Here is a 26,538-nt window from a genome sequence, read left to right on the forward strand (position 1 = left end):
AATTTTTAAAATAAATCTAGCCCTCATGGTATGGGACAAAGTGATCAATAAAATCTCAAAGCACTTTAACCCTGTCTGATTGATAACCTTATCTCCATGAACCTCTGCAGCAGAAAATCATGGACAATGGTATCAAGATGACAAATAGGTCTAAAAGTATCAACAGCAAATCACCCCCGTTACCACATTGTTTTCATATAACTGTGCAATACACTAAGTAGGACAATTTTCAATATGGATTGATATGAATGGAGAATATAATCTTCAAAACAAATTTGTTAAACTGATCAAACCTTATTTTTTTTTCAATCAGTTTTCCTGTAACTGTCCACCTTGCTCACATCAATATTTCCACTTTTCAAAATTGGTTTAGCTAGAGATTCTAGTTCAATGCCTGTTGACCTCTTGTCCAGAGCTTTTTGTAACTACTATAATATTCCCAGTTGAGTCCATACACAGATTTACACTTTTTGCGATCAGCAGAGGAATGCAACACTCATGGCTCAGCCGGGTTAGAACTTCATCTCTGCCGCTGATGATAAGAAGCATACCTGAGATTTTAACTTCACTTGAAGCCAAGTAAATGACAGGATAGTGGTATGAACCTGGGCCAGTGCACCTGGGCAGCCGTTCTGGGTCTTCTTCCTCTTACTCATTGTACAGAAAAGTGAGAAAGAAACTTGAAACAAGAAAACACCACAAGCAGCAGAGCTAGGGTGAGGTGCCAGACTCTGCAGCTGCCATTTTTGATCTCCTCTGATTTTTTTTCCCCCTTAATTTCATCATTTATCATCATCATGTCACACCAGTGCTTGCGCAGATGCTGTCCCGATGAGCAAACAGGTTGAGGGGGCGGGGTGGGGCGGAATGGGGCTGTCCTGAGAGTGGGGCCTTATTATGAAAATCTGGTATCCCTAAGAAAGTATAAAAGCCCAAAGCACAGCTAGTTTAAGGAGGGCCAGAGGACCAATTGTATTTGCCTCCCTCACCTACATGTGAACTGTAGCTTCTGTAGTCAGGTAGGCCAAGTTCATCTTGGAACCTTGCACCTATATTGGAACCTAGAGACTATATTGGTAATTCTGGGAAACCAGGCCAGAGACAACGTAAAAGGAAAAAAACCTGCAAAAGAGGCGGTGGGACCACTGAATGACCAGGGAAGAAAAGGGTACATCAAGGAAGACAAACAAATTGCAGACAGACTAAATTCCTTCTTTGCGTCTGTCTACGAAGGAGGATACCGCAACAATACCAGAAGCAGTGAAAGTATTCAAAGGAATAATAGAGGACAGCCTCGCCACAGTAGAAATGGACTTGGACCAGATATACTACCAGATCAACAATCTTAAAAGCGACAAATCCCCTGGACCTGATGGGATTCACCCGAGTCTTAAAAGAACTGAAGGTTGAAATTGGAAAGCTTTTGCAAAAATTTGCCAACCTGTCAATTAGAACTGGACAGATACCGGACGATTGGAAGATAGCGAACGTCACGCCAATTTTCAAAAAAGGATCAAGAGGAGAACCGGGCAACTACAGACCTGTGAGTCTTACGTCTGTCCCTGGAAAGATGGTTGAAGCACTGATTAAAGATAGCATAGTCCGGCACTTGGATACACATGACCTGATGAGAGCCAGTCAACATGGCTTCAGGAAAGGAAAATCGTGTTTGACGAATTTACTTCAATTTTTTGAGACAGTGAACAAACAAATTGATAGTGGAGAACCGGTGGACATAATATACTTGGACTTCCAGAAAGCGTTCAACAAGGTTCCACATGAAAGACTTCTCAGGAAACTACAAAGCCATGGAATAGAGGGAGATATACTAAGATGGATAAGCAAATGGCTGGAGAACAGAAAGCAGAGAGTGGGCATAAATGGGAAGTTCTCAGACTGGGAGAAAGTGACTAGCGGTGTGATCCAGGGCTCGGTACTTGGGTCCATCTTATTTAATATTTTCATCAATGACCTAGAAGAAGGAACATCCAGTGAGATCATCAGGTTTGCAGACAACACAAAGCTATGCCGGGCAATCAGATCGTAGAAGGATAGCACGGAACTCCAGAGTGACTTATGTCAGTTAGAGAAATGGCAGATGAAGTTTAATGTGGAAAAGTGCAAAGTACTGTATTTTCACGCATATAACGTGCGCGTTATACACGATTTTTACAAACCATGCATAACCGTGCGCGTTATACATGTGAGCGCGTTTTACAACTTTTTTTTTTCAATCCGATCCGGCATCCCCTCTGCGAACCGGCATCCTCCCCCCAGCTCGCGTCACCTCCCCCTCCCCCGTGATCCTACATCCCTCCCAGCACCGTAAAACATCTTTTACCCGATTGGGCACCGGCACCGCAAATGCTCAAAGCCTAGTACAGCCCGGCGCAGGAAGAAGGAGGATCTCTCTCGCACCGCACAGCCCAACCTAGCCCAGCCCAACCCAATGAGGGAGGATCTTCGGGCACTGGCACTGGCACATCCTGTGCATTGGTGCTGGTGCCGGTGCCCAATTGGGTAAGAGATGTTTTGCGGTGCTGGGGGGGGGGATGTAGGATCGCGGGGGAGGGGGGAGTGATGCAAGCGGGGGGGAGGATGCCGGTTCGCAGGGGGAATGCCGGATTCGAATGAAAAAAAAAATGCTCTCTCGGGTAAGCGAGCGGGGGGGAGGATGCCGGTTCGGAGTAGGCGGGAGGAGGTTTTAGCATGCACGGTATCCGCGTGTGCGCGCTATATTAAATTTTTTTAACATAAATTTGTGTTCCCTGCGCGCTATACCCGTGTGCGCGTTTTACACGGGTGCGCGGTATATGGGTGAAAATACGGTAATGCATTTAGGCAGAAAGAACAAGGAACGCGAGTATAGAATGTCAGGTGCAACTCTGGGTAATTGCGAACAAGAAAAGGACCTGGGTGTACTGATAGATAGGACCCTGAAACTGTCAGCACAATGCGCGTCAGCAGCAAAGAAAGCAAATAGAATGTTAGGCATGATAAAGAAAGGAATCATGAGTAGATCAGAGAAAGTTATAATGCCGCTTTATAGGGCAATGGTCAGACCACACTTGGAATACTGTGTCCAACATTGGTCTCCCAACCTAAAGAAGGATATAAAACTGCTGGAGAGGGTGCAGAGACGAGCAACAAAGCTAATAAAAGGTATGGAGAACTTGGAATACGAGGAATGACTTAAGAGACTGGGATTGTTCTCCCTTGAGAAAAGGAGACTGCAAGGGGATATGATCGAGACTTTCAAAATACTGAAAGGAATCGACAAAATAGAACAGGAAAAACAATTATTTACAATGTCCAATGTGACACGGACAAGAGGACATGGACTGAAGCTAAGGGGGGACAAGTCCAGGACAAATATCAGGAAACTCTGCTTCACGCAATGAGTGGTGGACACCTGGAATGCTCTCCCAGAGGAGGTTATTGCGGAATCCACCGTTCTAGGATTTAAAAGCAAACTAGATGCACATCTCCTTACGAGAGGCATAGAGGGATATGGGTGACTAAAATTACGCCAGGTGTACACCTGGCTGGGCCTCCGCGTGAGCGGATCGCCGGACGTGATGGACCGAAGGTCTGATTCGGAGATGACAGTTCTTATGTTCTTATATGCATAGCCCTGTAAGAGCAGGCCACTGGAGAATTTTGCTACATTTAAAGGTCCTTTTTGCGTTTATTTTCTTTCCCCTACCTGTGAAAGGAACAAGACCCCTATCTGATACTACTAATAAAATTTTCACCTGCAACCATTTCACCTGCAACCATTGTGTGGCTATGTCTTACCTGGATTCTGGGCCCACTCTCATTCACATTACCACAGGCAAAAATCACTTGCCATCAGTTCTGTATGACTCTTACATACTTTGAGCTACTGGTACCCATAATCCTTGTGCTCAATTCTCAATGATTTGCCTGAATCATAGAAGCACATGATTGAAAGATTGTTTATAATAGCAGAGCTCAAAGCGGGCCAATTCAGACATCTGACCCAGTCAGCTGTTGTGGGGTAAATCCCCGTCGTGCGTCCAGTGAAGCAATATAGTACGTTTGACAGTCAAAAAGGTCAAATAGATAAATCGCCTCTGGGGCACCGTGAGGCCTTGATCTTCCATTAACGTCTGATCCCCATTCTTGTTGTTCCTGTTATCCAGTTGTACCCTTTCTAATAAAAATGATTACCAAAAAAAAAAAAAAAAAAAAAGAAGCACATGGCTCAGAGGGGCAGATGCTCAAAACTCTGGCACTGTAAAACTACAGCGCTGGAGAAACAAGCCTAATTTTAGCGACATATGCTCACCACTAACAGTATGCAAATTATATGCATGCTGTTGGTTTTGAGCATCTATCACTAAAGGGTCAGAATTTCCTGGGATATGCCCACAACAGCTATATGGTAAGCATTACTTTTTTTGTGTGCATGTCCAGGGAACCCCAAACCCCATCTGCAGCCACCACCAGGCCCTCGAGGAATACCCTGAACCTCTCTTGCTAATTTCCCCCTCACCCCGCTAGTGTCGCTGAGTCCTCCAAGAATTCCCCAATCCATATCCCCCCCCCCAAAAAAAAAAAAATAAAAAAAATCCCTGATGGATATCATGGACTGGCCAACCCCACCCCCTCCAAGATTAAAGACCTTCCCCCCACCTGACCATATGGATAGGGACCCTCCAGACCCCCCCCAATATCTTACATAGAAGATTGTCAGGACCTGCATCTTCAAAATGGCAGTCCTGCCTCTTCTCATTGTATCCTGGGATACACTGGGAGAGGCCCTAATATCATATAAGAAGTTTTCATTTGGGTTATCTTTGGAAAGGGTAGGATCTGTGGCATTTTCTGGGGGTTTGGGGGTGACATGGGGGATCAGGTTCACCACTGGACTACCAGGGCCACCTTTGGAGGGCTTGGATGGGGAATTGGGGCATTTTGGAGAGGTTCCTAATAAGCCCTTCAGTTTCTGTCTCTTGGTCCTGTTTTCCCCTTTGTCCTGCTTGCCCTCCAAACTAAATTCCTTCCTCTGTTTTCTTCTCTTTCAGGGTGGACAGCAGAATCATCTCTCCATCCCCCATCTCTCTTGCAATCCACAGCTAGGCCCTTCCCCCGCTGCCCCTGACAGGCTGTCTGTAGCCCCTCCCAAGCAAGCACTCAGGTGATCTCACTAGCCTTGCTATTTAATTTGAACCCTCTCTGGATGGTGTGTGCCGCCTGCATGTGACGAGCGCAAACAAGAAGCACGTGCTCCTTAGTGTGCCTCCTTTGGCCGCCTCCATATTTTCACTTCCTCTGTTTCTATAGCTCTATTTCCTTTCTCTGTTCTCTCCTTATGGCTCCTATTCACTTTCTGCTTCTCATACTCACTCTCCCCAATCTTACTCCCTTTCCTCTCCACACCATAAGTCCTCACTATCTTTCTTTTCCTAACCCCTCATTAACCATCTTGTCATTTACCTTATTTACTGCACTTAAGCTCAAGCATTCTCTGTCCTCCATTCATCCTTTCTCTTTGAGGTCCTCCCGTCTTTGTCATTGCTATCATCATTCCCCTTTGCTTTGGTGCTCTCTTACTCTTTCTTCTGCTTTCTGCTGGGGATATGAATCCAAACTCTGGCCCTCCATGTCTACTGCTTCCTCACATGTGTAACCACCCTAACCTTATACTTATTCTCCTCCTTCAATCCTCCTCTCTTCCTTTCTCATGTGCCCTATGGAATGCTCATTCTGCCTCCAACAAACTGCCCTACATTCATGACCTCTTTATCTCCCAGTCCCTCCACCTGCTTGCTCTGACTGAAACATGGATTTGCCCTGAGATCTGTACTGCAGCTGCTGCCCTCTCCCATGGTGGCTACCACTTTTCCCATATACCTCACCCTACTGGTTGAGGCGGAGGTGTTGGGGTTTCTTTTCTGTCCTTGCAGATTCCATCCTCTTCTCCCACCTCAATCCTTTCCTCATTTGAAGTCCACTTCTCCCACAGTCTTTCCTCATTTGAAGTCCACTTCAATCGCCTATTCACTCCTTTACCTCTGCAGATATAGTCATTTATCATCCCCCCTCCCCCCAACAAGTCCCCTTCCTTCGTTCTCACTGAATTTGATTCCTGGCTTTTGGGCTTCCTTGATTCATCTTCTCCTTCCCATATTCTTCGGAACTTTTAACTTTCACCTCGATGATCCCGATGACAAGTATGCTCTTAAGTTTCTTGCCTTAACCTCCCTCATTTGACCTCCAGCTTTGCTCCACAACCCCTACTCACCAGGATGGCCACTGCCTTGACCTTGTCTTTTTCTCCAACTGCTCTCTCTCTAACTTCTCTACCTTACTGCTCCCCATCTCTGATCACCATCTGATCTCCTTCACCCTCACCCTCCCCCATCCGCCACACACAGTCACCTCCATGCTCTCATCCACTGTTTCATCTCTCCTATGTTATCTAAGTCTGTCCAGACACCCTTGCTCCCCCTGTTTCTCGCTCTGTCAGGCGTACCAAACCTCAACCTTGGCTCACTCCCAGTGTCCGTTACTTATGTTCCTGCACCCGCTGTGCTGAGCACCTTTGGCTCAAATCTCGCACATGTGCTGACTTCTTTACTTTAAATTTACGTTGACCTTTAATTCTGCACTTACACGGGTAAAGCAAGACTACTACATCCAACTAACTAACTCCCATTTTTCCAACCCTCGTCATCTCTTCCTCAAAGCGCCCCCACTTCCGACCCCTCCTTCTCGCTCTCTCTCTCCCCCCCCCCCCAGATTATGGCTGATTACTTCCATGAAAAGGTCTGTAAGATCGCCCTTGAGTTCATTACAGTCACATCCTTCTCCCCTACCCCCATCCACTCTCCTGAACTTCAGCCTCACATCTCCCCTTCATCCTTCACCCAAACAGCTCAGGAAGTTTCTCCTGTCTGGTCACGTCCACTTGTCCCTCCATCAACTACTGCTGACTCTTCTGCCTTCTCTGTAATCACAGAGGAAGAAACTGCACAACTTCTGTCTTCAGCCAAGCCTACTACATGCCCCTTGGACTTTATTCCCACTCCTCTACTCGACCCCATCTCACATACTGTTATCCCTCCCATATACCATATTCTCAGTCTCTTTCCACTGCAACTGTCCCTGCTGCCTTCAAACATACGGTGGTTAAGCCGCTTCTCAAAAAACCCTTGCTGGACCCCTCCTGTCAGTCCAACTATCGCCCTATTTATCTTCTTCCATTCCTATCCAAGATACTCAAGTGTGCTATTCTCTGTCGCTGCTTGGATTTCCTTTCAACTTGAGAGTCTTGATCCTCTACAATCTGGTTTTCACCCACAACATTCCACTAAGATCTGCAGTGACTTGTTCATTGCCAGTTCTAAAGGCTTTTACTCTATCCTTATCCTTCTTGACCTGTCTGCTGCCTTTGATACTGTAAATCACAGTTTACTCCTTGATACGCTGTCCTCATTTGGATTCCATGAATCCTGGGTTTGCCTCCTACCTTTCCCAATGCACCTTTAGTGTATGTGTTGGTGAGTCCTCTTCTGCTGCTACCCCGCTAGTGATTGGTGTACCCCAGGGTTCTGTCTTAGGTCCTCTTCTCTCTCTATACCTCTTCCCTCGGTGCCCTGATCTCCTCCTATGGCTTCCAGTATCACTTATTTGCTGATGACTCCCAGATCTACCTCTCTACACCTGAAATTTTTCCACAAACCCCAAGAAAAAGTCTCAGCTTGTTTGGCTGACATTGCTGCCTGGATGTCCTGCTGTCATCTGAAACTAAATATGTCCAAGATTGAGCTGCTACTCTTTCCTCCTAAACCCTCTGCTCCTCTTCCTTTCTCCATCTCTGTAAACAATACTGTCATTGTTCCAGTCTCCTCTGCTCGCAACCTTGGGGTGGTCTTCGATTCTGACCTCTCATTTTCTACGTATATCCAACAAGCTGCTAAGACCTGTTGCTTCTATCTCTTCAATATCACCAAAATTCATCCCTTCCTCTCTGAGCACACTACCCGAACCCTTGTCCAAGCTCTCGTAACCTCATGCTTAGATTACTGCAATCTACTCCTAATTGATATCCCTCAGTGTCGCCTCTCTCCCTTGCAATCTGTGCAAAACTCTGCTGTGCGACTCATCTTCTACCAACCTTGCTACGCTCAAGTTGCCCCTCTCCTTAAGTTACTTCACTGGCTCCCTATCTGCCATTGCATACAGTTCAAGATCTTATTGCTGACCTACAAGTGTGTTCATTCTGCTGCCCCTCAATAGCTCTCCTCGTTTCTCTCTCCTTATACACCTCCCGGAGAACTCCATTGCTCAGATAAGTCACTCTTAGCGTTACCCTTCTCCTCTACTTCCAATTCCAGACTTTGTTCCTTTCATCTAGCTGCCCCCTATGCCTGGAATAAATTACCCGAGTTTTTCCATCAAGCCCTTCCCTTCCCTTGTTTAAAAGTAGACTGAAACCCATCTTTTGATATAGCTTTCCATTCTTAACCCAACTCCTCTGCCCTCCATCCCAGCCCGCTGATTAAACGTTCCCCTTAACTGTATCCATGACATCCTATTTAGATTGTAAGCTCTTTCGAGCAGGGACTGTTTTCTTACTCTTTGTGACTGTGCAGCGCTGCTTGCAACTGGTAGCACTATAGAAATAATTAATAGTAGTAGTAGTAGTAGTTCACAGGGGTGGCAGGGGTCGATGTATTGTGGCTTCGAGGGGGGGGGGGCTTAAAAGAATTCAGGAGGGTGTTCACTGACCCCCAGGGATTTTATGCAGGTCTTAACTGTAGCCTTACTTTCCTGTCAGTGTCTGAGTCAATCAGCACTCAGGCACTGCCAGGAAAGTAAGATTGTGAGAGCTCAGACTTGCCGTAAAAGTTTGCCCACTAAAGTTAGGTGGTGGTTGCTGTGCATTACACAGAGTGCCCATTTTAATACTAATGAGCTCCTTGTAATGTATTTGCATAGGATTCTTGGCGGCTGCTACTGCTATCCTTAAAAGCCACCGAGAACCCTTTTGAGCATTAGAGGCTGCAGTTATTCATATGCTAGACTGGCTACAATCAGGTTTACTCAGATGGTGTACTTTTGAACATCTGTCCCAGAGTGTCTAAAAGCCAGAAGAGTTAATAATAATAGCAGTTTATATACCGCAGGACCGTGAAGTTCTATGCGGTTTACAAAAGATTAAAAGACGGTACAAATTGAATGAACTTAAAAAAGGTGAAAGAAGGTGGTTAATAGGTCGAGAGAACCGTTATTGAAGAGAAAGAGTTGTACGGGTCAGTTGTCTAGATACTTCAGGAACAGATATGTTTTTAGGCGCTTCCTGAATTCCTCATAAGTAGTGAGTGAAAGCAATTGTTCTAGATCTTTACCCCATAATGCTGCCTGATGTGAGAGAAGGTATTGATAGAGAAGAGTTGAGTAATAAGTGACGATAACCAAAGGGGGGCTGAGGGTGGCAGTGAGAATTTTTAAAAAGTGGGTGGGTAGGGAAGCAGTAAAAATGAGCCATGGGATTTTGTGGTGCCTTGTACAAACAGAAGAAAAACACATTATCTTTAGATGTCAGTTCCTCTGCCTCTTCTCCCACCCCAGCTAAGGTTCATGTTTAAGCCATTAAAAGATCTACCTATACAGTGCAAATATGTGTTTTGTAATTTAATTGTTTTGTAAACCATCTTGAATTCTTTGGGAGATTTAGCAGTATATAAGACGCCACATTAAATGAAATACAGTACTTGGTTTTTGTATACAGTACACCAGAGTAAATATAGTAGTTGATTTTTTGTTCATCAAAATAAATTTCGGTATTTACCCTTGAAAATGCTAAGTCCCCTTTTTCATTGTTCTTCATCTGGTTTTATTCTCAAATGAACACTGAAATTCCCAGGAAAAATAAACTGCCTTAAGAACTAAAAACAAAGGTTATGTAGTTTCCTGGTTCAGAGTCAGCATGTAAAAAATGGATTAGAATGTTTATGCTTAGAGATTTTGGCCTGTTGTGCAGCATCTTTTCTCCAGTTAGTATTTTCCTGTACTTAAACACTGGGATTCACTATTCGTAGCAGCTTTCTTCCCAAATGCAAATAGAAAAAGAACTCCATCAGTGGTTGCAAGAATATGTTTTTTCTTACCTGTTTGTTTCCTGTTCAATTAGGTTAATGGATCAGAGTTTGCTCGATGATGTAATAAAAGTTCAAGATCTTCCACATATTGTAATAAGTATTGGCAGAAACCCAGCTGCTAATTCCATGGCTTGGCATTTCATTAAGAAAAACTGGGCTAAGCTTGTACAAAAGTTAGTATAATTTACCAACTACAATGCTTTATGTTTACTCTTGAATTTATGTTTTAATATACTTCATATTCATTCTGGTGATTTTTATTACTAGATTTGAGCTGGGATCAAATACAGTCGCACATTTGGTAACTGGAGTGACAAAGCTGTATTCTACAAGAGCAAAACTTACAGAGGTATAAAAACTATATACATGAAGTCAAACTTGTACAAATTTCAGTCCAGCAAATGTGTGTTATGTTAGTTGTTAGTAATACTATGAATATTAACCTGTTCATTACTGCAAATAAAAATACATTAAAATATAGGATAATTATTTCAAGAACTGACTGCTCTGTCATGATTTAGCTTCTTGTCCTGGCTAAATTATGCAGATAGTTAAACCTTAGCATTCCTAATGCACACACAAGCAATCCTTATAATTTTCAGAAATAAATTTTATTGAGTAAATAAGGTAGATATGCTCACACATGGTGAATCTCTTAGATGTTGCAGCTGGAGAAGAAGATGTAGATTTGAAGAATGAAGAGAGGGCAGAGATAAGGTAAAGGTTAGGTAGAAAGGTGGCTCCTATATGACTACCCACAGCTGACCCGGATGCCTTCCCTCTAGGCTTCTGGGTCAGCCATGGGCTGAGTGTAGGAACAGCAGCCACGGCTTTGTGAAGAAAAGTGCAGCTGGGAGGAGGGAGCCGGCCAGAACAGGTAAACCCGCAGGAGGGAGGCACGACTTGGGATAAGTAGCATCAAATGTTGCTACTCTTTGGTTTTTGGCCAGGTACTAGTGACCTGCATTGGCTACCGTGAGAACAGGCTACTGGACTTGACGGACCTTTGGTCTGAACCAGTAAGGCTATTCTTATGTTCTTAGGGAAGGACGAAGAGGGGCGCCATGGAACATGAGAGAGAGGAGGCGCATTGGGACACAGAAGGAAGGGAGGGAGCACAAACTTTGGACAAAGGATGGAAAGGAGGGAGGGGAGTATGAACTTGGGGCACAAAATGAAGTGGTGAGGGAAGCATGGACTTGGGATATAGGATGGAAGGAGTGAGGGAAAGAGATGCTGAGGTGAGGGAGGGAATAGAAAGGGAGAATTGTTGGGCATGAGTGTCTGAGTAATAGGGAAAGAGAGATGGTGCACTTGGGAAGATGAAGAAATGAGAATTGTTGGGCATAGGGAGGGAGAAAGAATTATTGGACATGGTGGTAGGAGAGGTGTGAGGTACAGATGCATGGGAAGAGATAATAGGGAGAAATGTTGGATTTAATGGTGGTAGTGGAGAGGGAACAGTGGGACAGGTGGAAAGGGATACAAGAGGGGCCTTAAGTAGGTGGGAGAAAGTGGGAAGAATAGTAGGATCAGACTTTGGAAGGGAAAAAAAGTTGCTCAGAGGGAAGGCTTCTGGGTTAACTGTGGGAAGCATGGTGGGAGGGAGGGAGGAATGTTGGACATGGTGGTAGAGACAATGGAGGGAGAGATGTGGCATGGTATTGGAGAGAGGTGATACAAGGAGAAATGTTGGGTATGGGGCTGGTGGGCTGGGTGAAAGATGCTATAAGGATGTACAAGATTGCAAAGTGGATGTGGTTTCTAAGGGGAAATTTAAGGCACTAGCTTGGGGATCAAAGTGGCAGTAGCAGCCTTGTTTGTGGCACGTGCTTGCCACACCAGGTTATAGCAAAGCCTGGCCGAGGAGGACATCTGTCCCCAACTGGTACTGGAGGGGGTGGATTATGTGGCAGATGCTCTATATGACATCATTAGAGTCATGAGCAAGGTGTCGGCATATGCAGTTTCTGCCCACCTTATGTTCTGGATCAGACAATGGGCAGTCAATTCAGCCTCTAAAGCCACCTTAAGCAAACTATCCCAAATCTTTGCCCGATAGCGCTGACTCACTAGGGGAGGCAGAGGCAGTTTCATCCCTCACGATATTACTACCAATTCTATGCATGTTCCTCCACTTGGAGATCTTATCAAGGATCCAGACAGCAGTTTGGCAACTCTAGATGCCAACAAACCTCAGAGTCTCGCGTCGACACAACCTCCAAGAAATCACAATGATACCAGGTTGGCTCCCGTGCTTCCACACATTGGTGAAAGACTGTTAGCATTCTGGAGGGAGTGGGAACAAATTTCTTTGAACCGCTGGGTTCTAGATCTTATTTGAGAGGGTCACAAGATTGAGCTTTATTGCCCTTCTGCAGATCTGTTTATTGACTCTCCAGACAGATGGAAAAGGCCAGGGTTTGAGCGATGGTGCAAAGAGCTATTGAACATTCAAACCATAGAAACAGCTCCCGAAGAAGAATTGGGCTCTGACAGATATTGTGTTGATATTGTGTATATGGATTTTCAAAAGGCCTTTGACAAGCTACCTCATGAAAGACTTCTGAGGAAATTAAAAAATCATGGGATAGAAGGTAATGTCCTTTTATAGATCGAGAACAGGTTGAAAAACAGAAAACAGAGTAGGTTTAAATGGCAATATTCTCAATAAAGAAGGCCTGGGCCAGCGTAGATTGGTGACTCCGCCCTCAGTCCCTTAAAAAGGGCATGCTCCTTCAGATAGCATCTTGGGTAGTTGTAATGACAGATGCCAGTCTCCTCGGTTGGGGAGCTCATTGCAATCATCGACCGATTCAAGGTACGTTGGCTGCCCATTCAGAAGAAGAGGTTGATCAACCAGCTGGAACTTCGAGCCATTCAGCTGGCTCTGGTGAAACTGCAGAAGACTCTGGAAGGCTAGATGGTCCAGGTCTTCTCAGACAATGCTACAGCAGTGGCCTATGTCAATCGTCAGGAGGGCACCAAGAATGCCCATCTGTGTCTGGAGGCCCACTTGCTCTTCACCTGGGTGGAACATCATCTGCAGACTCTCTTGGCGGCGCATGTAGCAGGAGTGGGCAATGTCCAAGCCGACTTTCTCAGCAGACAGACCTTGGATCCAGGCGAGTGGACACTGTCCAGGACAGCATTCCAAGCCATTGTTTGCCTTTGGGGGTCGGCCACAATTTGACCTCATGACTACAGCAAAAAACAAAAGGGCAAATAGGATCTTCAGTCAAAGACAGAAGTGTGGGGTTAGGTGCTCTGGTCCAGCCGTGGCTGCAGATCATTAAGTTTCAAGTTTCAAGTTTATTAATTGGCTTGTTCAATCGCTTAATCGGATTTCTAAGCGATGTACAATAAAATATACATCCATAAGGAAACAAAAACATTACATACACTTAATTAATTATAATATAAACAAAAGGTAAGAGGGGATGAAATACATTTTTATAGTAAAGAAAGAACATACAGGGAAAATACAAAAGGAAGTTGAAAAAAACAAACAAAAAAAAAAAAGCAGAATAATTCACTAAAATAACACTTTTATAATAAAATTTAATTAATTTGCAAATGCATCTTTAAACAGAAAGGTTTTTAATTCGCTTTTAAATTTCCCAAACACCTTCTCCTCCCGTAAAAACATGGGAAGCGCATTCCAGATCTGGGGAGCTGTACATAAGAAGATAAATTGTCTTCTTGTACTAATAATTTTTAACGAAGGAATTGATAACATACTTTTGTACGTCTTTCCCCTGTGACCCATGATTGGCCAAATCCTTCAAAAGATTACAAGTCATTAGGGAAAGGCCATTCTCATAGCTCCAGCCTGGTCACACTGACCGTGGTACATGGATCTGGTGCATCTTCAGATAGGTCCTGATCTCAGGTTACAGGTGCATACAGAGCTTCTTTCCCAAGGTCCAGTGTGCCTAGGCAATCTGTATTGCTTGGCTATTATGGTGAATGTGAAGTATTAGCAAGTAAGGGGTACTCAGAAGTGGTAATTTCCATTTTCCTCAAGTCTAAGAAACAGACAACAGTCTCGGCCTGTGCTAAAGCGAGGCAGACTTTCTAGCAATGGTGTGCTCAGGAAAAGGTAGAGCAGTTTTCAGCTCCGGTTTCTCTGGTGTTGGCTTTCCTCCATGCCAGACTTGATAAATAGCCAGACTCTCCTGTTTCAGAACTTGAGACTGCAGATATATGCTGGCATCTTATCTTGACATAGCCATATTTTTGAAGGGTAAACTAAGCATCAGACCTCCGGTTAAAGCTCCATTCCCTTTGTGGGATCTTAATATAGTTCTAAGGGGTCTCAGCTAAGCTCCTTTCAAACTCCTAAAAGAAGTGTCGTTGATGGATTTGACACTCAAGATTTTTTTCTGGTGGCTGTGACTTCAGTGAGATGGGTCTCTGAACTCCAATCACTTTCAAGTAGAGAGCCTTTCCTTAAAATCTTTGACACTCTTTATGCACCATTCCTTCCTTCCTGCCAAAAGTGGTTTTGGTGATTCATGTGAATCTGGAGGTTCGTCCACCAGTGTTCTAGTCCACAGGCTTCAAGAATCAGGACTGAATTTTAAAGAAGTTGGATGTGAAAAGAGTACTTCTTTGATATCTGGAGGTCACCAATGAGTTTAATCTCTGACCATATTTTTGTGCTGAGTAATCCAACTAAGCGAGGTGCACCTGCTTCCAAGGCCACGATTTCCAGGTGGATCTAAAGGGCCATTTTGTCAGCATACATTGTTTGTAGAAGACAGATCCCTTTTCTGTGAAGGTGCATTTGACCGGAAGTGTAGCTTCATCATGGACAGAAGCAAGGCAGCGACTTAGTCCACTCTACATACATTTGCTAAGTTCTATAGAGTAGATGTGGCTGCCCTAGATTTCTGGGACTGATTTTGTATGGCCTGCTTGTCCAGAATGATACACTTATTGCACTGGAAAAAGAGATTAGGTTGTTATCTTGCTAATATCTTTTCCAGAAGATAGGTATGCCATTCTGGACCCCTGCTCTGTCTTTCTTTCCTGCGCCTGCCTACTGTCTCATTAAGAATGTTCTTCTCCAAGTCTGTTACTTGGAGGCCAGCCAGCCCTTTGGGGCCATGAAGAGTAATTTATTACTGGTGTATTTTGGGGTACTATGTGAGCTCCTTTGATTCTTCTGCTGGCATGTTTGTTACTGTTTGATTGTTCATAGTTCTTATGTTACTTGGTTTGGGCAAATTAGACTTATGAGTTGGGAATGCTTTCCCATTTCCCTACTTCAGAAGACCTCTTCCTTGCTTGGGGGACTAACTGTAGGTGGCAGTAGAGCTCTCAGTGAAGTAGGAGGGTTACAGAAAAAATCCAGAGTAGATTTCTTCTACAGAGGCTCGCTGCCATGGGGAGATAACACTGTTTGGCCAGAATAATACACCTGTCTACTGGAAAATATATTAGCAAGGTAAGAACCTAATCTCTTTATGTGATATTGAGGTAGACTTGTAGAAATGACATTACAATAATCCAGACTTGACAAAAGCAACATAACAATCAATGAAGTCTGTCTCAATAGGAGCCTACGAATATATCCTCCAGGAATTTGTCCAAACCTTTCTTAAAACTCAGCCATACTAACCGCTGTTATAATATCCTCTGGCAACGAGTTCCAGAACTTAACTTTTTGAGTGAAAAAATATTTCCTCCTATTTATTTTAAAGAACATTTTCATGTAACTTCAATGAGTATCCCCTAAGTCTTTGTAATTTTTTGAAAAAGTGAAAAATTTATTCACAATTTTCTGACTGAAATCCTTGAGCTGAAGGATGGCGTTCAGGGACATTCTTCATAGACTAGTGCTGAGTTGAGGGACAGTGAGAGCATGGAAAACAAGACAACCTTGCTCAACACCAAGTAGGTGGGCTGTTGGTTGGGGCAATTAAGACCTAGTTTTCCCCTGTTTCCAAAGTTCTCTCAATCTCATCAAAAAAGGGGCATCAATTGGATATAGTTTCTTTTTCGTCTAAAACTAACCATTCTGCTAACATCTTTTTAAAAAATGAAATCTGGTGCCCAACAATTTGGTCTGATCATTTTACTTGTCTTTTTAATTTACTATGGACAGGTTCTCAGATTATTTTGCCTTCTAAGGTTAAACAAGAAGTTTTTACCAGGAAAACACCTAATCTAGTTGAATTTTGGAAGAGAGTTGAATTAGCCCCCACGATTACAGATGTTGCAGAATTTTCTACTTATTGGGACAAGGTTTGTAATACAATCCTTGATGATATAGCTCCCTTATATCCCATTAAGAGACATCCTGGGAAAGCTAAGGAGTGGTTTGACACAGATTTACATAACCAGAAGTGTATAATAAGACATATGGCGAGAAAGTGGTTGAAATCCAGAACCATAGAGGATAGGGATTTGTGGGGGAAAGAGGTTCATAATTATAAACTTTTAATTAAGGAAAAACTGAAAGCTTTTTGCTCAGCCAAAGGAGGACTGATTGTCACTAATACAAAAAAAATTATTTCAACTTGTCTCTAATTTTTTTTTTTTATGTTTCAAGATTTACACAATCTAATCATGAAGAAGTAAGTTCCTTCTTCAAATGATCTTGCTAACTATTTCAGTTCTAAGATGTCTTCTCTCAGATCTTCTTGTAAGCCTCAGGGGGAATGGGTTCCTGATGATTTCCATTCTCAGAATGATTTAATCTGGTCTGATCTTGATAAACCGGATTGGAACTAGTTTCTGAAACTTTATAACAAATATTCTAATTTGTACTGTGTTTTGGATCATTGTGTGCCACTGTTAATGAAAAAGGCCTCATTCAGTTTTAAGATGGATCTTTTCAATTGGTTGTCTCATCTGTTGGACACAGGTTCTTTCTCTCTTTCAGGAGGGCACATTATCACTACACCAATAATCAAAAATTTTAAAGAATCTCATTCCTTGCTGTCCAATTATAGACCTATCGCTTCCATCCCTTTTTAAAAAAATAATGGAGGGCTTGATTCAGTTGCAGCTTTCAAGTTATTTGGAGTGGCATGTTTTGCTCCATGATTCTCAGTCCAGTTTTCGCTCCCAATATAGTACAGAAACAGTGCTTGCTGCAATTCTAGTTTATCTTAATAACTTGATTAGTAAGGGCTGTAATCCCTTATTATGCAATCTGATTTAAGCAGTGCTTTCGACTTAGTCGATCATACTAAATTATTAGAATACTTAGATTAAAGACTTTCTTATTTCAAGATGCTTTCGGTTGAATCTAAATCACTCTCTTTCTTCTCTTAAGTCTTTCTCTTTTTTGTTTCCCACTCTCCCTTTTTCTGCCTCTTACTGCGAGTAAGTATTTGCCGCAACAATGCTACCCTATCCCTCACGTTCTATCCCCTCCCCACTTTCTCCTTCTTTACTAAATTATGTAACTTCTCCCCTCCTTCCCTTATTTTCCTCACCTTCCAGTTTGTCTAGTCTATGTCATTTACGTTCACTTTATTTTATAACATTTTTAGCCTCTACAAAACATTGTTAACCGGCCAGACATTTGCTTGATGGTCGGGATATTAAAAACTAATAAACTTGGAAACTTGGAACTTGGATTCACTTGGGATACGAAAAATGTCTATGCTTGGTTCCAGGGTTTTTTATCTTCTCGTACTTTTAAAGTTAGAATGGATAATGTTTGTTCTCGAGTGGCAGAATCCTTGTGGGGTCCCTCAGGGTTCTCCTCTCTCCCTGCTGTTGTTCAATGTTTACCTTTCTTCTTTGGGTTCCAAACTAAGTAATTTAGGCATAAAATTGTTCAGTTATGCGGCGACATTACCATCATAATTCCTTGTTCTTCTTTAGTTGCTAATATTGTACATATTATTGAGGAAGTTTTTGATTTAATTGAGGGATGGATGACAGAATTTAGATTAAAGCTCAATTCTGAAAAAACAAATTCTCTTGCCACTTCTAAGAATAATTTAGAGACTTCCTTTACTTTAAAAACCGTAGAATATCCGATTCACGCTACTGTTAAGATTTTGGGTGTTACCCTTGACCATGTGTAATCTAGTTGCTATTGTAGTCCTCAAAAGCTTCCACATTCTTTGGAAATTATGCACACTTAGAGCTTATTTTGATTTCTCAGCGTTTAAACTCTTGGTATTAAGCTATCTGGACTAGTGCTGCCCAATTCACCGATTTGAATCAGGTGAATCGATTTGAATCGATTCAATTTTTTAAAAAAATCGGCCTCCCGATTCGATGACCGACCCTTCCCCCGTGCCTTCCTAAAACAGGAGCGGCAGCGCTGCCTCTTGCTGGCTGTCCGCTGCCGCTCCTGCTTGAGGGGGGAGGGTCAGTCAGAAAGGCCTGCATCTTCCCCCAACTTCCCCGCTCTTACCTTAAGGCTAATATGGCAGCCTGCAGGATCACTGGTGCTATAGCGATCCCAGCAGCTGCCCGTCGTCCTCAGCGGCACGTTCTCTCTGCTACCGTTCTGCCCCTGCTCTGACAGGAGCAGGATCGCAGCAAAGAGAATGTGCTGCTGAGGACTACGGGCAGCTGCAGGGATCACTATAGCACCAGCGATCCTGCAGGCTGCTGTATTAGCTGCTTAAAGTAAGTACGGGGAAGCTGGGGGAACATGCATGCTTGGGAGGAGGAGGAAGAGTGCCTTCATGGGGGAGAGCAGGCCTTCGCGGCGGGGAGGAGGAGGAAAAGTGCCTTCGTGACAGGGGGGGAGGGTGGCAGGCCTTCGGCGGGGAGGAGGAGGAAGAATGCCTTCACAGCGGGGAGAGGGGGAGAGCAGGCCTGTGCAGAGGGAGGAGGAGGAAGAATGCCTTCACAGCAGGAGGCAGGCCTGTACAGAGGGAGGAGGAGGAAGGAGTAAGAGAGGGGAGGGGAGATGTCAGACAAGGGGGGAAGTGAAGGGAAGGGAGAGACCAAACCAAAAAGAGGGGGAGGAAAGCAGAGGAGAGGTGCTGGACTAATGGAGGGTACAAGAGGGACAGATGCTGCTCCAAAGTAGGTGGGCAGGGTGCAAGATGGCAGGAGAGATAGTAGGAGAAAGCCTGTCCCTTCGGAAGGGGATACAGGAGGTAAGGAAGAGAGAAAGAAGAAGCTGGATATGGGGAGAGATAAAATGCTGGGCATGGAAAGAGCATAGGAACAGGGACACAAGGGGGACAGTACTGGAATGGAAAATAGGAACAGGGACACAGAAGAGAGATAATGGATGAAAGGGTAGTTGAGAAACGGAGAGATGGTGGATGGTGAGGTCCATTGCTGCAGCTACGGGGGGATGGAGATGAACAAAAAGAAAGATACCAGACCTCCGGGGGAGGCAAGGGAAACAGAAGTTTGTAATCCATGGTTCTCTGCAGAACTTTTACTTCTCAAAAGACAATTGAGAACCCTTGAACGAAGATGGAGGAATAATAAAACTCAAACTAATTTTACATCTTTCAAAGAACATTCAGAATTCTATAAAGCAAGAATAAATCAAACAAAAATGAAATATTATTCTGAGAAAATATTTAAAGCTAAAAACCCTTCTATTCTATATTCTATTCTCAATAATATCACACCAAATAATAAAAAACAATTTGATTTAAATAGTAAAATTCCCACTGCCCAAGAACTCTCTGACTATTTTAATGAAAAAATTTCAAACATAAGGAAAACCTTTAATAATGCTAATGTTCAAATGGAATTAGATCAGATTGACCAAGATGTATTATTTTCAAAATGTTCAAAATTTAAAATACCGAGCCTTAAGGAGATTGAAATTACTCTTCAAACTCTGAATATCAAAAGTTCAAAAGCAGATTCAATACCACCATTTCTTCTTAAAAAATACTTTGACATCTTTGGACCTTGGATTCATGTATTAGTAACAGAAAGTTTAAAACAACAAACAGTTCCTCTAGATTGGAAAAAATCCGTTATTCGACCTATTCTTAAAGATAAAAATGCCAATCATGATGATTTGTCTAACTTTAGACCAATATCCAACATTCCATTTTTAGCAAAGTTAACAGAAAAAATCGTCTTTAAGCAAATTTCAGAGTTTGTTGAGCAAACAAATGTGTTACATCCTAATCAAACCGGTTTTAGACAACACCATAGTACAGAACATTCACTAATTGGTATGACAACTTCAATTCAATATTTCTTGGATCATCATCAATCGGTGCTTTTAACATCTCTTGATCTCTCAGCAGCGTTTGATACGATTGATCACGAATTACTCCTTGCTAGACTTCAATCTATTGGGGTTACAGATGATGTTCTAGCATGGTTTACATCTTACTTCAGTAATCGCACATCTACAGTAATCTTCAATGATTCTTCTTCTTCTATTTCACAAATATCATATGGGGTTCCTCAGGGATCAATTCTTTCACCTTTACTTTTTAATATATTTTTGGCACCTCTGTTGACATTATGTCAATCTATAGGATTTCATGTTTTTGCCTATGCTGATGATATTCAATTATTGTACCCTCTAAATAATAACAATATAAATGAAATTCTGACAATTAATGAGAAACTGGAGCAAATTCATCATTGGCTGGACAAAAACAGGTTGGCTCTCAATATTAAAAAAACAAACATCATGCTGTTTCCTTGGAAGGAAAACTTTTCTTTAGTTACTCCTATTATGATTCAAAATATTCCTCTTCAATTAGTTAAAAATACTAAAATTCTAGGAGTAATTTTTGATAATAAACTCAATTATCATGATCACATTAGTAGTATTGTTAAAACCACCTTCTATAGATTGCGGAAAATTCGATCCATTTCTAAATTCCTTTGTCCTAGAGCACTTAATATTCTTATCCACTCTCTGGTGATGTCTAAAATCGATTACTGCAATTCATTATTTACAGGAATTACGTTACAAGAAATTAAACGTTTACAAATTATTCAAAATGCTTCTATTAAATTAATAACAAAATCTAAAAAATTCGATCATGTGACACCTCTCCTTAAAAAGGCTCATTGGCTTCCAGTCATACACAGAATTACACATAAATTATGTACTATTATCTTTAAAACATTAGAAAATAAGACTCCAGCATTTTTATTCAGACTACTTATTCCATACTCTGTTAAAAGAACTTTAAGATCTAGTGAACGGAATCTTTTATCAATTCCTACGTTAAAAGTAATAGCACAAGAAGACAATTTATCTTCTCATGTACAGCTCCCCAGATCTGGAATGCGCTTCCTATGTTTTTACGGGAGGAGAAAGTGTTTGGGAAATTTAAAAGCGAATTAAAAACCTTTTTGTTTAAAGACGCATTTTTAAACTAATTAAAGTTTATTATACAGTGTTACTCTAGTTAATTATTTTTCACTTATTTTTTAATTTCCTTATGTGTTTTCCCTGTATGTTCTTTCTTTACTATAAAAAATGTATTTCTCCCTCTCTTTCCCTTTGTTTTTGTTATAATTGATAAATTGTATGTAATGTTTTCGTTTTCATATGTGTATATTTTATTGTAAATCGCTTAGAAATTTGATTAAGCGATTCAACAAACAACCTAATAAACTTGAAACTTGAAACTTGAGAAAGAAGGAGAGCCTGATCAGAAGACAACCAGAACAACATGGGACCAGCATGATTTGAAAAATGACCAGACAACAAAAGGTAGGAAAAATAATTTTATTTTCTGTTTTGTGATTACAATATGTCAGATTTGAAATGTGTATCCTTCCAGAGCTGGTGTTAGACCGTGAACATGAGCTAGGATTTAACAGAGAGAGGAAAAGTATTTTTTGTTTGATTATTTTGTTTACACCACAGGACCAGTGTGGGTAGGAGAGGGCAAAGGGGGTGAAGAGGCTATAAAATAAATCCACCAGGATGTTTGGAAAAAAAACACACAATTGGGCAGAAAAATCAAATCGAAAAATCGATTCAATAGGCTGAATCGAATCAAATTTTTTTTTTTTCCTGAATTGGGCAGCACTAATCTGGACTACTGTTGCCCGATTCACGATTTGAATCGGTTCACCAATTCACTACGGGTGAATCGATTCAAATCGATTTAAATTTTAAAAAAATTGGCTTCCCGATTCGGACCCTCGTCCCCTAAAGCAGGAGCGGCAGCGCTGCTCTTGGCTGGCCGCTGCCGCACCTGTTTTAGAGGGTGAGGAGGGAGGGTCAGTTGGGAAGTGCTGCATCCGGCTTCCCTCCTGGCCCCCCGAAAGACTGCGCCCCCCCCCCCCGGAAAGGCCTCCGTGTTCCCCCTGGCCTCTCCGAACCGTTTACCTTACAGCTTCAACCGAAGATCGCGGTTACAGCTCTTTGCACTGCAGTGCTTTGAGCTGTTTCCTCTGCTGTGGCCCCGCCCCTCCTCTGACATCAGAGGAGGGGCGGGACCACAGCAGAGGAAACAACTTTTTGCACTGCAGTGCAAAGAGCTGTAACTGCGATCTTCGGCTGAAGCTATAAGATAAGCAGTTCGGGGAGGTCAGAGGAACACGGAGGCCTTCCCGGGGGGGGGGGGGCAGTCCTTCAGGGGGTGGGGCAGGCTTTCAAGGGGTGAACAGGCCTTTAAGGGGGGGGACAGGCCTTCAAAGGGGGGACTGGCAGGCCTGGTGGGGGGCAGTCCTTCAGGGGGTGGGACAGGCCTTAGGGGGGTGCAGGCCTTCAAGGGGTGAACAGGCCTTTAAGGGGGGTGACAGGCCAGGGATGGTGGCAGGCCAGGGATGGTGGCATAGGCCTTCAGGGAGGACAGGCAGGCCTTCAAGGGGGGACAGACCTTCAGGGGAGGGGGGCCCTGGTGTAGAAGTACACAGAGGGAGGGAAGGGGGTTCAAAGAGATGTGCATATGCCAGACTTTGGGAGGAAGAAAAAATGGGTCTAAAAATAGAGGAGAGGGAGAGAGATGATGGACAATGGGATTTAGGGAGGGAAGGAACAGAAAGGGAGAGAAGTTGGATACAAGGGATGGTGTGGAGGGGGTGGATAGAGATACTGGATAGGAGGGTAGTTGGGAAAAGAAAGGGAGAGATGGTGGACCCTGGGGTGGTGGGGAAGGAGGGAGAGATGCTGGATGAAAGGTTAGTTAAGAAAAGGTGGATCTGTGGATGGAGACGAAAAAAAAGAAAGATGCCAGACCTCCGGAGGAGGGAAGGGAAACGGAAGGGGAGGACAGAGATGGAAGATGGATGGTTAGCAGGGAGAAAGAAGAAAGGAGACCCTGGCAAGCAAGTTATCAGAAGACAACCAGAGCTTGGGACCAACAAGATTTGAATAATGACCAGACAACAAAAGGTAGAAAAACTAATTTTATTTTCCATTTTGTAATTACAATATGTCAGATTTGAAACGTGTATCCTGCCAGAGCTGATGTTAGACCACAAACGTGAGCTAGGATTTAACAGAGAGAGGAAAAGTCTTTTTTGTTTACACCACAGCGCAAGTGTGGTTAGGAGAAGGCAAAGGGGGTGAAGAGGCTATAAAATAAACCCACCAGGATGTTTGAAAAAAACACCCAATTGGGCAGGAAAATCAAATTGAATCGAATCGAAAAACCAATTCAGTAGCTGAATCGAATCAAATCGAAATTTTTTTTCCTGAATCGGGCAGCAATAATCTGGACTGTTGCAATATTGTTTACTTAACCGGTATTAAGAAAAGTCTTTCCAAACTGAGAATCATTCAAAACATGGCTATCAGACTTATTTTTGGTTTAAAAAGGTTTGATCATGTTACTCATTTCTACCGAGAACTGCACTGGCTGCCGGTTGAGGCGCAGGTCATTTTCAAGTTAGCCCCATCTTATATGATTGATTTATTCTGTTTCTCCATTCAAAAGCAGTCTAAAGCCTTATTGACTTTCCCAACAGTGAAAGGTTGTAAACTCAAAAGATATCATGATCGCATGCTTTCCTACCAGGCTGCAGTGTGGGATGAGGATTTCAAATCTTTATTATTTTCTTCAGTTTCTTTCTTTCATTTTAGAAAACAATTGAAAATTTATTTGTTTTCAAAATTTTGGAGCTCTTAATTTTCTTTATTCATCTCTTGTTATATTCTTAGTTAATCTTTTGTAAACCGCATAGAACTCAAAGGTAATGCGGTTAAGAAATTGATTTATGATTATGAGTTTGTTGTATGTGATCTATGAATACTCGTAAATCATAATATCTGTAAACAGAAATCTGTTTTGAAGAGAGGGATGGATTAGATATATTTTATCTTCTGCTTTTGAATGTTAAACCACTGTTAAACTAAACTAAAAATCATTTATTCTCAGGTGACAGAATTTTTCAACTCCATGGAGGAAAATGGCTCTAAGCTCCGCTGTGTTCAACAAGCAAAAGAAACCATTGAAGAAAATATACTATGGATGGACAAAAATTTTGACAGAGTTAAAACATGGCTGGAGAACAACAAAATTTGAGGAAAATAGATGCTTCTGCAAAAGATCTTAACTTCAAATGTGGCTTGCAAAAAATTTTAATTAAGGGAACTTTGGAGAAATGGAGTATACATGAGCAAGATCCTAAAAAAGCACTTTTGGGAACTTGCTGGTTTATGCCCCATTTCTCCATTCTTGATTTCTTGTAATTGTGTACTTAGATAAACCTGGACCCTGTCTACAGTGCCTTAGTTTGGTTATAATCTAGTGCTCATGAATATTAGTGAGATTTACAAGGAATTGATCTAAGAACCATATTAACCATATTATTATACATTCAGTTACTCTGAAAATCAAACGTGTTAGCCCCCAAGGATCAAATTTTGAATCATTGAACTTATGCACCCAAACTGGAAAGAATAAACCAAACGTCATCCCTGTCTTCAAATAACTAGTACTGAACTACCAAATGAACTGTATTCCTGATTATCTTACAAAACAGGTCTCCAAAACTACCATCTTAGTGGGTGAGTAGTAGTGCTGCCCGATTTCCAATTCAAATTGATTCACCAATCGAATTGGTGAATCGATCAAATTGATTCATTTTTAGAAAAAATCAACCTGGCCGATTCGGTGACCAACCCTTCTCCCATCGGAAGACCTGCAATTTCTGCAAGTGCCGGGAGTCCATCCATGCAGCCTGTTTCATCGCTCTTTACCTCTTGCACTGCTGCGCTTCCTGACGTACGCCTTCATTCCCGACATCCAATGGACCTGTGACGTTAATGCTTGTGCTTGTTGCAAAGACGCCTGCCACTGCTGCTCTTCCGCATAGAAGGGAAAATTGAATGTTTAAAACTGGGATTCAGGTAAACTATAGGACAAGACAGGCCAAGGAGCAGGGTGGGAGAGGCTCGTTCAGACAGAGATCCGCAGCTGCTGCTCTGATGTCCCGGTTGCAGGAGAGGAGTCTGCTACTCTGCTTCTGTAATCAGTAAACCAGGCCAGAGCAGATTCCCCCAGGAAGGAGTCGTTTGAGCACTCCCTCCTGATTTTTAACACTCTCCGATGCACCGTGGTTTCTACAGTGCAACACACTGCCAGCAGTTGCTTTAATGTTCAGTAACTTGATCCTCCGAGACCTCTAGGGAACATCAATAAACAGGCACGTATTGTGGGAGTCACTGCAAGTAGGATTACATTAGTATACTACCTAACCAGAGCAGAGCAGACACAAAAATTGGCCTCTATTATTGACCCCCAACACAGACGGAAGAAACAGACACAGCAATGAAAGAGGAAATCAACTATGAATGTAGAACAGGTAACGTAACGATCATGGGAGACTTCAACTTTCCAGGGATAAACTGGAACCTAGGAACCTCAAACTGCGGAAGAGAAACAAAGTTCCTGGAATTAATAGGAGATTCCTTCCTAGAACAATTGGTGGGGGAACCGACAAGAGGAATCGCAACCTTGGACTTGGTCCTAAATGGCATAACAGGAAGGACATCAGACGTGGAAGTCACGGTCCCGCTAGTGTGTGGTGGATGCTTGGAACGCTCTCCCGGAGGAGGTTGTGATGGAGACCTCCACTATAGGATTCAAGAGCAAGTTGGATGCACACCTTGCTAATCACATTGAGGGATATAGGTAAACAAGGTCTCATCTGGGACCACCTAGGCATTCATTAGCAAGCACCTAGTTGAGCCTCCGCACGTGCGGGTCACCGGACTGGATGGACCAGGGGTCTGATTCGATAAAGGCATTTCTTATGTTCTTAAAAAAAAAAAAAAAGATTGACAAAGTGCACACTAGCTATCACAGGATTAAAACAAGGGCAAACTAGACGCTGCATGGGCACCGTTTAGGAGACTCGTCTCAGATGTGCAATAATGCAATAATTCTCTTGCCTGTCTTCATGTAAATATCTGAGGTACAGCTGATTGAGTTAAAGGTGGCTCCTTTAAGAGTAAAGTCTATGTGCTGTTTTTTTTCTTCAGGCATAGGCTGAAACCACAGGCATATGATATCATGCTAGA

At 42.7% G+C, this 26,538-nt stretch overlaps 1 protein-coding gene across 1 annotated transcript in view; it reads left to right on the forward strand.

Moving 5' to 3' along the window:
- The window catches only part of ERAP1 (endoplasmic reticulum aminopeptidase 1), a 115,961-nt gene extending 89,668 nt beyond the window's left edge, over positions 1-26,293 (forward strand). The window contains exons 17-19 of the mRNA XM_033914666.1: positions 10,166-10,306; positions 10,401-10,482; positions 24,392-26,293. Coding sequence (XP_033770557.1) covers positions 10,166-10,306; positions 10,401-10,482; positions 24,392-24,538 — 370 coding nt within the window. The 3' untranslated portion in view covers positions 24,539-26,293. The remainder of the gene's footprint in view (positions 1-10,165; positions 10,307-10,400; positions 10,483-24,391) is intronic.
- The last annotated feature ends 245 nt before the right edge of the window (positions 26,294-26,538 follow it).

Source organism: Geotrypetes seraphini, chromosome 1 (genome assembly GCF_902459505.1).
Source record: "Geotrypetes seraphini chromosome 1, aGeoSer1.1, whole genome shotgun sequence".
Taxonomy (NCBI): domain Eukaryota; kingdom Metazoa; phylum Chordata; class Amphibia; order Gymnophiona; family Dermophiidae; genus Geotrypetes; species Geotrypetes seraphini.